The sequence below is a fragment of the Cheilinus undulatus genome, linkage group 17, assembly GCF_018320785.1.
Source record: "Cheilinus undulatus linkage group 17, ASM1832078v1, whole genome shotgun sequence".
Taxonomy (NCBI): domain Eukaryota; kingdom Metazoa; phylum Chordata; class Actinopteri; order Labriformes; family Labridae; genus Cheilinus; species Cheilinus undulatus.
Genome location: NC_054881.1, coordinates 21,098,563 through 21,113,128, shown reverse-complemented (window position 1 = coordinate 21,113,128; position 14,566 = coordinate 21,098,563). Strand labels below are relative to the sequence as shown.

The 14,566-nt window shown below is 39.7% G+C and overlaps 1 protein-coding gene across 1 annotated transcript in view; it reads left to right on the top strand.

Moving 5' to 3' along the window:
* The first annotated feature begins 200 nt into the window (after positions 1-200).
* Positions 201-14,566, top strand: part of kcnn2 (potassium calcium-activated channel subfamily N member 2) — a 50,004-nt gene continuing 35,638 nt past the window's right edge. The window contains exons 1-2 of the mRNA XM_041811529.1: positions 201-1,007; positions 1,339-1,434. Coding sequence (XP_041667463.1) covers positions 201-1,007; positions 1,339-1,434 — 903 coding nt within the window. The remainder of the gene's footprint in view (positions 1,008-1,338; positions 1,435-14,566) is intronic.

Sequence of the window (14,566 nt, the reverse complement as noted above, 5' to 3'; positions counted from 1 at the left end):
TCACAGCTCTTAGTTGCAACCTTTAATGACGTCGAGCCAGTTGTTTTGGTCCCCTCTGCCCAATCGGAGGCTCCGCTCACATTCTACCGGAGCCGAAATGGGTCTATTCATGCCGCGGCTCCGTCCTCCCGTAAGTACCACAACGCCCTTTGTTGGGGGCTCTGTGGTACCCGACTGCTGCTTTAAACAGCAGCACTGACATGGAAACCCCATTGCAGCTGCAGAACGATTTCTTCCCACAGCAGCAGCAGCTCCAGCACTGTAAGTACCAGCACTACTGCGGGCGCGAGGATCGCCTCGGTAAGCAGCACGAGCAGCAGCAGCAGCAGCAGCACGAGCACTGCTGCACCTGCAATAACTGCACCTGTGAGGCGAGGAAAAGCCTCGTCTTTCGCGGGACGTCGCCGACCACTGTGGGAACTTTAAGGACACCTTCGGAAACGTCTTCGAGGCAAGGTTGCCAGTACAGCGTCTGCGAGTTCACACCCTCTAGTCATGGTAGTTCAACCAGGAATCATCATCATCCTCACCATCAGCAGCAGCAGCAGCAGTGCCGCGGTCGGCAGCGGGGCAGCCTGGGCAGCAGCCACAAAGACAGTAACTCCTACAATGAAATAGCCATGAGCAGCTGCAGATACAACGGCGGCGTAATGCGGCCGCTGAGCAACTTGAGCTCGTCCCGCAGAAACATACACGAGTTTGATTCCGAGTCCCAGCCTTTGCAGCCCATCTCCGCCGCAGATGCGTCGGACACTTTAGTATCCAAGCCGGAGAATAATTCCACCACCCTGATGCCTTACGCATCGGGGGACGGAGGGGGAGGCTGCGGCCACAGCGGCGGCAAATCGGGGAAAAAGAAAAACCAGAACATTGGGGAAAAGCTCGGGCACAGGAGGGCCTTGTTTGAGAAGAGGAAACGGCTCAGCGACTATGCTTTAATCTTTGGGATGTTTGGGATCGTTGTTATGGTTATAGAGACTGAACTCTCATGGGGAGCCTATGGAAAGGTGCGTATTTTCTCCAAACATGCTGCAAGGAGTTGATTTAGTGGAAAGAAATCACTTGAAATACAGAAAAGTTTTGCCATAAAGTGTTCTAGAGAAGCAGAAGTGGTTGCTCTCTGCAAAGTGTCCCATGTAGTTACATGGTCACATGCAGGCCAAAAGGCCCACTGCTGTCCAGCCATGAGGGGGAATCCCACATATCAAGTGTCAGAATTTGTTATGTTAATTATAACTTGCATATCTTATTCCATTGTCTTTGTCACATATGTAAAAATGTGCTTTTCTGTGATGCTGTTGTGTGTTGCTGGGCTTTAGTGTTGTTGCTCTTTTCCAGGAGTCCCTGTATTCATTAGCTCTAAAATGCCTGATAAGCCTTTCTACAATCATTCTCCTGGGGCTGATTATCATATACCATGCGAGAGAGATACAGGTAATGTACAAACTCCTTTGTTACTCTTTAACTGTTGGTGTTGTAGGCTCAGCAGTCTGCTCTCATGTCTTACCACATGTGGCATTTAATCTCAGTATGTTTTAATTTGGCAGGTGAGGCAGAAAGTTTTTTAAAGAGCAATTTGATTTCTCTGCAGCAAAGCCACACTAAATTTTGGAACTTTTTCCAAATCTATCCATCCGTATGTCTTCCATGGGGTTATTAAAGGTCTCTTTTAGACCTGCCCTAATGTTTTTAACCCTACATTAACACTTCATTATACATTTTGATGAGATTTAGTAACTCCTCTCAGTTGGGTGGATATAGATTGTCAGCCTCCCCTGAGACGGTCCAACATTCGGACAGTTTTATGACCTTGCCTTGGAGCATTGTTGCATTACTTTCCCGTTCTTCCTGCGCTTCAGCACTTGTGTCTTTGTAGAACAGAGACAAAATTAATGGTTTCTGCAGGGAGGGATGTATGTTGCCAGAAAGCTTTCATGCATCAGATGCTTTCCTTTTTTTTACAAATTAAATCAACTTAAAAGGAACTCTGCTTGTAAAGAAACAGCTCGGGTGTTCTCACCATTGTGGAATGACAGCATGTTTAATCATGTTAATGGATTTCCTTTTAAACAAGATGCTGATTTTTTTCTTTTTAGATGCCGCCAGCTAAACTGCATGAGCTGATCCTGCAATTTTCTTATGGTTTCATTCAAATTGTAGACAATGTGTTTGTAAGAAAGGGAACTATATAACATGGACAAAGGCTTTTTACCTTGTGTGTTACAATGTTTTCATCAGCTTTGTTGGTATTTTTAGTGCTCTCAGGTCTCCGGGGAGTATCAGTCATTGAAATAGCCCGGCAGTAAAATGTGTCGCCCCCTTCAGATGTCTCATTGTAAACCTTTCTTTATGAGGGATGATAGAAACGCACACACATCATTACCATATCTCAATGCATTACACAAGTGTTTTCATTTCCCCTTGCAGACACTTCCCTGGTTGCTGTTTGTAAATTACAAAGTTTGCATGAGAGTATCACATTCATCCTTACCCTCCCTTTGCCTCTTCGCCACCCCCTTTAATCCTGTGTGAATTATTTAATTCATAAACAGAGACTTTTTCACCCCTGCTTGTGTAAACTTTTCCTTCATGCTAAATAATGGAGCAATTTAGTTGTGACTAATGTGGTAGGAAGGTGCATTTTTCATCCCAGCAGGTTTCTACTTAGAGAGTTTTGTAACTGATTATGTTAAATTGGTAGCAGGGCCAAAGAGTTACATGCATGGTCCTTGTTCACAATAAAGCAATTTAATGCGTTAGCACTAAAATGCTTTAAATTATTGCATCTCAGTTATTATGTGTTCTAGCATCACGTCTGTTTCTCTAAATATGGTGATTATGCCACTTTTAGAAAGCCTGAATCCATTATTACAAACATGAAAAACAACCGTGAAGCAATACTCTTTCATTCATTGCACCCAAACTGAAGTATGTTTAATTTTAGCTCCCAACAAGCATTTCCTTTCATTCCTTTGTCAGTAGCTGCACATTTACCCAGCAGAAAGCCTGTTTCAAACCTCTTTGATCCAAACTCCTCAGACAGTCACGTCGATACCTGAAACATTTCTCACCTTAGATAGCTCTCTCCACACAATAAAGACATTTCCACTTTTGCTGACCTAGAAAACTTTATTAAGGCAATTGTTTTCCCCAGAGTTGATTACTGCGATGTACTTTTTCGCCACATATCCTTCCTTTCACGCTGATTTACGGTTTATTCAAAGCCTATAAATGAATAAAAAAGCCTCACGTCACTGCAGTCTTGCTCACCACCTTTTCCTTTGTGGGAGTTGATTTTAAGGTCTGTTTGCTAATTCATCAAGTCCCCTTTGGAAAAAACTATCAGCCGCTTCCTGTAAACTGACTCTGTCTGACTATTTAAATGCAGTTTCGAGTGTTTATACTTCAACTTCCACCGCACCAGCTGCTCCTTTCCTTCCCCGCCTGAGGGGCTTTTGTGCCTGTCGTTGCTAGTCTGTCATTACTCGGTTCCTGCAGACTGACATATGTGCCTGCACTCACACACTCACACATACTCACACGTAGACGAATTAATTCTACATCTATCTTGCTAATGACACCACATGTGCACACAGTGGCTCTGGATGTGAGGGCTTTGTTTCCCTTCCTCTCTGCTGCTGTTATTTGCGTCTGATGGAGAGGCTGTTTGGTTCCTTTGTTTGAAATGTAAAGACAATTTTTCATCTTTTCTGTAACATTCTCAGCCTTTCGAAAGACACTTAATCTTTTGGATCTATATGTTCCTCGTCCTTATAAAACCTCAACCTTTTCTTATCCACAATGTAATGTAACCACAAGTAGTTTTGTCAGAGTTCAGTAATGCTATGGTGGTAGCCTCTAAGTGCTAGCTCCAAGCAGAGGAAAGAGGAAGTTTCTTTCTAAAACCTACATCCTCTGGTGTAACTCATCCTGACTCAAGTGGCATCACTTGAGTCATATAATTGGACTATGTGCAGCTCCTTCTGGAGCCACAAAAGTTTTCATTCTACTTTTATTTAAATATGCTGCTGTACATCCCAAGACATCCATCCATCCATTATCTACACTGCTTATCCCGTTTGTGATCGCGGGGGCTGGAGCCTATCCAGGACAAGAGACGGGGTACACTGGACTGGTTGCCAGTCAGTTGCAGGGCTGACATACAGAGACACACAACCAGACATGCTCTCACTCACACCTACAGCCAATTCAGAGTCAAGCTGGGGGTGTTGAAAAGTAAAATGTGTTTTTCCTTTAAGTGAATAAACAACAGAGTATGAATCTTCACTCATACTATTTCATTAAAGGCACATATTTCAAGTGCAACCGCAAATTTGGATGTACGCAATGTGGAAGCTTGCTTTTTGCTTCTGAATAGCATGCAGTAGCTGTATGCTCGGGCGTTCTCTTATTGTCATTTAGTTTACATTTTTTAAATTCAGCGGCTAATGCTATTTAATCTGCAGTGAAGGACAGTATTCCTCAAATGTGTTCTGAAGTAGAACGTATATTTATTGGATTTAAAAGCTACTCAAAAAGTACAAGTGTACAAATGCTACTTAAATACAGTAACTTGAGTAAATGTAACTAGTTACCTTTCATCCTTAATGGCGTGTTTGAAGAAATCGAGTGTAAAATTGATTTTTCCACTGCTGGTTAACAAACCATCTTCTTCCCCTTAATAGCAGACAAGGGCCAAATTCAGTTTCTTCTTTTTAACTCTTTACAATCAGAGGCTTTTTAAGGCAACTATTCTCTGCTACAAACAATGCTAACTTAAGTCACCTCATTAGAGGCAGTTTTTTCAAACACTGTTCTTGCTGGAGCAACAAGAGGCCTCATACAGTCAAGTGTGCAGCACTGTTCTATGTTAGTAGAGGCTAATTGAATCTTTAGCTGTTAGCATAAATGGAGGAAAAGCTTTACTTCTAACTCTGTATTGACATAATTTATTTATTTCTTTTTATTAAGTTAGTACTTGATTTAACTACGGTTATATTAACACTGCAGGTAAAAGTGAGCCAGATCTTTTTATTTTTTGATCATATGTGACTCTTATCTGATTTTATTCTGACAGAGTGAACAGCACTGGCCACACTGAATCTGATCTTTTCTATCAGATTCAGGCTACTTTTATATGTAGCTCTAAATCAGATACATATCTGATCTTTTGAAATACAACTGTAGGGCTGGTACAGCCAAACAAAAAAAAATCTGATCTAAGTAAAAAGGAGAATTGATTTTCTAGGTTTAAGTAGTAAGAAATTTACCAGAAAACACCAGAGATTTTCAAGTTTAAAAGTCATAGATTTTATTTTTATGAATTTGAAAATTTCAAGTTTATAAAGTCACATATTTGCAATATTATGTGGCCATTAATTTATGTGAAACCAAACTGAAAAAGGTGGTTGGATGGACTTTGTCTACAGAAATGTCTGTTCTAAGTCCAGATGATAATGATAATGTGGTAATTTTGGGATCTAAGATGGTTTTCTTCCACACAATCGGCTCTTTTTCATTTTGTAATCTTCAAAACTGTGCTTTTGGTTCTTGTAAATTTATGACCTTTTCAACAAAAAAGACTTTTTGTATAAATATTTAACCTCAGTAAGTAAAAACTTCAATTTTTTTCATAAACTTACGACTTCAGACATCCATAAACTCATAATCTTTAAAAAATCAATTCTTTTTTATCCATAATCTACAGCCCCACCAAACATGCCCAAGTGACGATGTACAAGGAATGATTTCAGAGCCCTTTAATTTCTCTTTCTGGTGGCGATCACACCAGGCATTGTGCTCTGCCCACCTCTGTTACCTCCTATGCTCTTAAATAGAGATGTCTTTTCATTAAACGGACCTCCATTAGGTGAGAGTGCTGAACAGTAAACCAGTGTTTCAGTTTATAGGGTGAACTTCATGTACTGATAGTGGAAAACCTGTTTAAAAGTGCTGACGTATTCTGGCTTGTGCTTCTGGCGGACAGTCGCCTTTCACAAAGCATTTTGGGAACCCGATGCAGTGCGAGGCTCTTTTAAAATCTTTTTTTTCTCTCAAAATGTGAAATTTATCCTTGAAAATGAAACCTTGGTTTACTGTATAGTAACAGACACCTTATGGAGTTCCATTGTAATTAAAGACACCTCAATTGAAAAAAAAAAGTAAGAAACGCTCATGTGTTTAGCTGTTAGCATTACTAAATATAGCCTACTGACTGAATTGTAAGAGTTATTTATATTTATCTCTAATACACTACCTCAAATAACAACAGTAGAGGCTTTTTAATAAGTCTGAGAATTAAAAAAGAGACTTCAGTTTAGAAATAGTTGGGCTTTTGTTTTATGCTAGTAATGGCTAATGTAGCCTTTAGTTGTTAGCATAAATAGATGAGGGGCTGTACTTCGTACTAGCTCTGTACTGATAGTTAAGTCCGCTGTTATTTTTCTTTTATAATGCTTACTCAGATAACTACACAAGTGTCTGTTCATCCTACTCAAAAGAAAAAGGAAGCTTGAGTTTGGTAGATGTGAGTGTTTTATGCTATTATTGGCTAATGTAGTCTTTAGCTTCTGGCATAATTGGAAGAGGGACTGGCCTAACTCTAAACCATAAAACTCGCTAGCTTTGAGATCTAAATAAAAAGAGAAAAAGCAAGCCATACTTGCTGGGGCTCCACAGTGACTTTTTAAAAAATTTTGATTTAGCAACTTTGAGCACGAACTTTAGAAACATCATCTGGCGTAGTTTATCAGAATCTTTGGAATCAGGTATTTCCAAAATAGACTCACCAAGACTCTAGACCCTCTTTACTGACACATACTGCACCATAACACTATAGTCAGTTCTAACCTATGCCAACTTAATCTAATCATCAGAGGTGGTTTACCAGACTTTTCTTAGCTTCCCTCTGGACCCACATAAGCATTCAAATAACTATATTTCCCACATTTCTTGAAACATAGCTGTCAGCAGTTTGAGATTTTATTGTTTAATTCTAGCAGTGTCAAAGTAGCCTTGAGCTGCTAACATACATGGATGAAGATCAGGCTGCATTTCTTTTTTAATACTAGTTGTCTTCAGCTCACTTGCTGACTTGAGCAACATCTGCAGAGGATGGTTATCAGAAATCTCTCTCAGAGGCACCAAGAGACTCCAAACAGCTGTTTGTCAAATATGTGATACTTGCATTAACTACTCAATTGCTAGTAGTTTTATTAGATATTAGAGTGTTGGATGCTCATAGCAGCTAACATAGCCTGTAGCTGCTAACTTAAAGTTTGATAAACTGGATAAACCTCTTTGTAATTAGGTATTGATTTACTTTTATCTTAATTTTTAAACCTGCCGTCCTTGATGCTGACCAGTGAAGTAACATCACCTGAGGCATTTGATCAGATACCACTTTGTCCTCTTTGTAGCCACGAGAGGCTTCATACACTTTTCTATTATGCTCCCTTAAAGCTGTTTCAGACTTCAATTTGTGAAATAGCCTCCCTTTGAAAATATGCACTCTGGTGGCACTCAAGTGAAGTTGGTTGGGTAATTTTCTCTGAATTTTTACATCTGTTTCCTTCAGGCTGGTCTGAGCTTAATAATTACACCTTAAAAAGTAAAACTATTGAAGTTTTCCTTTCAATTATTGCTGTATTACATAGCATTTGACCATTCCTCTCTGGTTTGGGACCTCTGCTTTTTATTTCTCATGGTTATAGATGAGCCTGAGTGAGCCCTTTTTTGTGTGAAAGTGCACTTTTCCTGTGTAAAGTTTGGCTCCTGCAGTGAAACAGATTACGTATTCACATCCATGTGTACTCACAGATGCCTGTCAGATGTGGAGTATAAGTCAGGATGATGAAATATTTTCCAACCACTTCTCGCCCCTTAAAACTGATTTACTTGTCAGGCTCGGTAAAGAGTGTGCCCTCTCGCTTTTTATTGGTTGTAACAACAGAAAGTTTTGACAACTGCAAACTCCAAAGGTCAGGTCAGACAGGATGGATGTTGGATGCCAGCTGTCATTGAGTGTTTAGGGATACATCTGCTGCGATGTTTGACCTTATGAGCTGAGCGCATTTACAGTGAGAAACATGCTCTGCTAAATGTCCTCAGATTTGTCCTAACAATCTACAATTAAGAGAAGTACTTTTAATGTCTAATCCTCAGTTGGATATATACGATGTTTCACTTTATGCTTCTCCTTGAAGTGTTATCGGCCTGATTCAGTCCCAATGATGTCTTTTGTTGACAGCTGGCGTTATGCCCGAGTAATTTTTAGACTTTTTAGTTGAGTTGAGTTTGCTGTGTTGGCAGGCTGCTACTTACCGTACAGTACAAAAGGAAATAGAGAGGTTAGAGTGTGTAGCTGCCTTATGACTTTGATTTGTCATTGTCAAAGACAAGCTGCAACATCTTTCTGTTCGCACTGTGTAGCCGGTTGATGAGTTCACCTTATTCCAAAGCAGACAGAAACTGACATTTACTTGAAAGTTTTCTCTTCCTCTCACATCAAACGCTCTTTGCCGGGGGGCATTTGTGTTGAGGCCATTTCTGTGTCGTTGCACCTTGTGATGACAGTTCTGCTGAGTTTTCTTAAACTAATGCAAAATGCTTCTGGGGGGCCATCCTGTCTTTGATGTGTACTTTTTGTGATAAAAGTCAGCGCTGATGTTTCACAGTCACGTGGGTGTCACATTTTTTAATCTGCGGAAAAGATAAAATAACAACACATCGCCCAAACTGTGCCAAGCAAAATCCTGCCAAAGCCAGAGTTGGCCCTCGCTTGTCAGACCGCCCCTGGGTGGTGCGTATGTGTCAGAGATATGGTGTAACTGCAGGAGACACTCTGCATTTCTCACAGTGAAATCTGCCCTCTACCTGAGACTCCAGACGAGAGTCAGATAACCAGCGCTGGCTGGTGACCTCAGTGTTTTCACTGAACATACAGGCTTTCAAGGACAGGGACACTCGGCCTCCCAAAGAGCTGAGAATCTTCAGAATTATTTATTCATGCTTTCTGTAAATTGTGCTCTGCATGTGACTTCAAACATGGTTTCGGACTTTTATTTTGTGAAACTTGGCTGTGGGAGCAACACTGAAAAAAGAAAGATTTATACAAGCTTTTACTTTGGCGGGGAGAGGATTTACTTTGCTTGAATAGAAGAATTTAAATGCAAATGTGAGGCTTAATTTCTGAAACAAAAGCAAACTGAAACTGCAACGGCTTCAGATTTACTCAGCAAAGTGGCCTCTTAGTGGCTCGCTTTGATATCATAAATAAAGCATTGCATTAATGTCTAATTGGGCTAAACCTCTCAACCTAATTCACTAATGAGATTGAGCGATTTCATTCTCACTGACAAGATATATGTTCCCATCTCCACATTACACAGATTAAATATTGAGCTGGACTCCATTAGTTATATTGAGCATAGTGAAACCAGTAACCAACCCAGCTAGCATCGCAGGTGAGCCCCTCTGGGACTGCTCTGCTGTAGACACAGGATGGGGATGATCGCAGGACATATTCTGTGCCGTTATCTCTGCACCTGACGTGAATGAACCTCCCTGTAATGAGAAAGAGGGATGTAGTCTTTGTGTTCTGATAGTCTACTGAAAAACAAACCGAACATCTGAGAGAAGTCAGTTACAGCTGAATATTTTTCTCCTTTTTAAAAGTCTTTGAGATCTGTGAAGATAGATTTTGCTTGATTTTTTATCAAACTACTGTGTCTCTAATAGCTTTAATGAGGTATGTTATGCTTTGAAGTTAAATTTTAAGCCCTGTGCCTCACACTGCACCGGGTTCCCTGACCTGTTGACCTTTGACTTTCCTCTGGAGTCACCATAAAGCTTGTTGTTTTAAGATAAATGTTGAAAAAATATTTGAATTGTGTGACATCTGGCACTGTTGTCTACCTCCCAAGCCAAAGCGTCATAATCAGACTAGTCTTGGTCAAGTGGTTTGGTTACCACTATTCAAAGATATTTCTATCAGCCTTTATTTGGCTGTATGTTTAATAAAAATTGGCATCATACGAGTAATAACACAGAAAATCATAATTCTAGATTTTTAAAAATAAAACTTAATGCCCTGCATTGTTTCAGTGCAGCCTCATAGAACTACAAGCATTACTTTAAAAGTTAGCTTTGATGTAATATCCTGTTAGGACCCCAGACAGTTTCAGTCTCCCTATGTTGAGTTAATTGCAATTTTTTTGGTCCAAATTCTGCAGATTTAACTTAAAACTCTCTCCAGTTAGATTTTGCTAACTGTCGTGTTTAACTAATGCAACAGGCCAAATACTTTAAGGGCTAGACTATTGCTAACAGGTAACTCATGCAGGCTGCCTTCCTATACAAGCCGTCACCGAGAGCAAGCGGCAAGCTAAGTAACCAGCAAACATAAGAGGTTTGCAAGAAAGTAGTCAAGTAGAGCAAGCATAGTTAGCTGAAACAGTCAATAGAAACATCCATAAACACTTTCATAGATGACATCAGAAAATTAGGTCTTAGCTTTTGATGGGTGAAGAGAGAACTCACTGATTAAAGCTGTTCTCCTTCGCGCTATTTTCACAAGTTTTAAAAGTATATAGATTTTTAGAGTTTGAAATTATAGTCTACAATATTTGTGATCTACTTGATACTTAAAACTGAGTAATAGCATTTATAACAGATTGTTTAAACAGATTGGTGAATTTCAACCTTTTTAATTGTCTTTTAAAGTTCGCCAGTTATTTAAATGCTTATTCTTTCTTCCAAGCTTTTATTTGGGTTCTTAAACAATGGATGTTATCTTTCATGAATAAATCTTACATTTACAACTAGCAAAGCCTACTTCTTGCTTCCTCCGTTAACATCAGTCTCTTTCTTTGTATCTCTTGCTATCCTTCTTCCTCCAAACACAATGGCTTAAAGTGCTAAATGAGGGGAACATTTTGCTGGTGCATGTGCCAGCAGAAGTCAATTGCGAATGCACTTACAGATATGATGAATTACATGTGTTTTCAGATGTTTGATGTCTGCAGCCTCTCGAAACAGTTGGCCAGAGCAGCCAGCTTACACAAGTGGCAGGTGTTAAAGGGGACATATTTTGCCAAAATAACTTTTTTAGGCTTTTCTAACAAAAATATGTGCCCCTGGCCTGTCCACAATCCCCTCAAGTACATTCCCTGTGTGCTAAAACAAGCCGTTCTCAGATTTTCCCCTCATGACCTCATGTGGGGAGGTAGCCCTGCCCCCAGGTTCGGTTGGCCCTATCCGCTTGGAAGAAAGTTCCGCCCTCCGCTCCTGATCCATCTCTCAGCTGCCAGCTGAGAGGTGGATCAAGAGAGCTATATCATTTAGGCCACATCCATTTCCTGAGAGGGGCGGAGTCAGGCAGCTCAGTAACATTTAAAGCCATAGACACAGAATCAGCTCGTTCTGAGCAGGGCTGAAACAGAGGGTATTTAGAAATTCAAAAATCCATTACTGGAGTGTTTTTTCAGCAACAGACTTCACAGGCATGTTTTGGGGATCTCTGAGACCAATATAAACTTGTCTTAAAAGGGTAAAATATGTCCCCTTTAATAATACGCTTGATCTTAATTGGGACATTAATTAAAATAGTTATTTAGCTGACATAAATACAGGCTCTAGTCTGTTATTTTCACAGTAAAATGCACTATACTTCTACAGGCAGCTTTTCTACACAAGTTGTCAGCTAGAGCAAGTGGCTGGTTTGTATAAGCATTTGGCCAATGCAAGCAGACCTTTAACCCCTTAACGCCTGTTGTTGCATATTTTATACATACTTTTATGATACCTCTATCTAATAAATATGCTCAATAAATTACTCAAAAAAACGTATGAATACAATCTGATAAATGATAAAAATGCCCTCAAGTGGATTATCAGTTACCAGAAACACCTAATGAATAAAATCAGATACTAAAAATATATTTGTTAAATTTTATCGAAATTTGGATTGTTTTAAATTTTAGTAGAAAGTTAAATCAACATTTCAGTTCCAAAAAAATTAGAATTTTCTGGCTATTATTTGTGTTTTCAGGCGTTAAGGGGTTAACATGAGAGGCCAGCTAAAGCAAGCAGTCAACTAGAGCAAGCAGGTAGCTAACACAAGCAACCAGCTAATGCAAGTGGCTGGCTATCCCAAACAGTCAGCTAACACAAGCGATCAACTGAAAGCGTTTTTCCTGCAGACCATACATCTCTGACGGCCACTTTCATACTGTTGATCTGAGACGCCGCTCTGTCAGAATGGAATTATATGTTAAAAAAATCCAAATAAAATTTAACTAAACTTCCATTTAGGGTAAGGGTTAAGGTAATGGTTGGCATACAAAGTTAGAAGTTAAAAACCTGACCTGCAAAACCTAATTACAAAACATTTAATGAAGCTGACCAAACAGTCTGCTTAAAGGAATAATGTCTCTGAAAGAGACGGCATCTCACGTGAACAGTCTTTAAAAGTGGCCGTCAGAGATGGGCTGCAGCCAGGTTGTACATCTCTTGCAGCCAACTAGCACGCTATTAATGATAGGCTAATATCAGTAGGTAGTTTTGGTGACCTTAACTGGGATTATGACTAAAAAATATTTACAATAGCAATAGCTAGTGAAAAAAGAAAAACAAGCTCTATGTGTGGACTTCCCTCAGAGTCTTATTTTTTCAGAGCAAGTGATGAGATAACGTAAGCAGCTGGCTAACACAGCTGCCATCCAACCCAAAAGGCAATTTAAAGCAAGCAGTTGTCTAAAGTAAGCTGTCAGTAGAGCAAGCAGATGGCTAACACAAGTGGCCAGCTAACAGCTAGAGGAAGCAGTTAGACGGTATGAGTGGTCAGCTAACTTAAGTGGTCGTGTAGTATGCTAGAAGTATTGGCAACACTTGATCTCAGTTGTGATATAAATAAGTACAGAATGTAGAAGAATTTAGCTAGCATAAACAGCCTCTGTGTGCAGAAACATCATAGTTTTTAATTTAACAGTAGCCAACACTCAGGCAAATACTGATGGTCTTTTTAAATACACAGCAAAATCATCTGAGTCAAACCACCTCCCGTAGTGTTAAATGTAACACTTTTTTAGAGTTTGTATAATTCTCACAGGTTCTGAGTTAAATTTACTCTTTTGAAAGTGTTAATATTTTAACTCTCTTGTAGTGTTCATTTTTAACATTCACAGGATTGTTCTTAATACATGAAAGTGTACTTTTAACACAATGATGTGATATAACCTTTCACTATGGGTGAAAATTTTTATTATTGACACATTCCTATTTACTTTTCATACTTAAAGATTACCACCTTTTATGAACACCTGTGGATAAGTCAGGTGTCAGTACACCACCCTTTACTGCAGATCATCTTACCACAGGTAGGGAGTGACTAACTCAGTGAATAACTTCGCTCATGTTGCAGAAGTGTCTAACATCAAAAACAACAATAATACAGTGATCGCTGCTCAACAGGCAACATCTAAAAACGTCTTCAACATTCTGCCCAAGGGCATGATGGGGAAACTCCACTCTGATTTAAAATGGCATTGGGCGGAGTTTCGATCAGTTGACTCTCTGCAGAGTTGGACTAACCCTGATGATTAACACTGTAAAATAACTCCAACGATGGAAGACATTTAACCTGGAATTGTGTTGAAATGACACTTTGGGAGCTTAAAATCAGCTCTGAAATGTTTATGATAGAGCTTAGAGCCAGTGCAAAGTCCAAGTGGCCTTTAACCTTTGTAAAAATGTTTTTACAGTGCTTTAGTTCCTTTAAATTGGAAATTGGCTTCCCCAGTCTGAGTTTGAATTATTTGTCAGCCTCTGTAACTAATTTAAAACTGTCTTGTCCCATCAGCTATCTGTTTAATGCTCTACTCTCAGTATCTTCCTCTTTATTATATTTTGATGTGATTTAGAAAGCAGGGTTTATGTTTTTTCCAATGATGATGTAGTTTCCTCCTCCTCTCAGTCATAACTGTCTGTTCTGCTGCTGGCATGGAATATTTGATGCTCGGAGGTAAAGGGCCCTTGAGTATTGTATTTCAGGTCATCCATTACCATAATTGCTTTTACCAACCAAGTAGGCTTTCCTTATGCAACCTGCGTGTAAATCTTTAATTACATTGTTTTGAGGCAACAAACTTTGTAACTGCTTTTGACAGGCCGGGTTTGTTGTTTAAAATGTAAAATAAAACGCTTCTTGTGCTGTGTGCAAACAATAGATTTAGCTGCTTTCAGAGGCCTGGTTCTGTAAGTAAGACGCCGCGGCAGAGTGGAGTCACAGCTTGTGTTTCCGTGTCTACATTACACTCTGTTGGAAAGGCCGAACAAGGCAAGCTATGGTTAGAGTTACACACTTCTCTGACAGATGTCTGTTTGTTAAAGGAGCTCGGTGTCACTCATTTGATATGAACAACTGCCTCTGAAAATTTAATTCATGTGTTTTCTGTGTTTGGAGGGAACTTTGATTGTAGCTTTGAAATAAATATGAATGAGCTACAGGGGCATTGTGGGATAGTTGTAAAGTCTGTCCAGGGACATGTGTTGGTACTTGCTGCTTCTG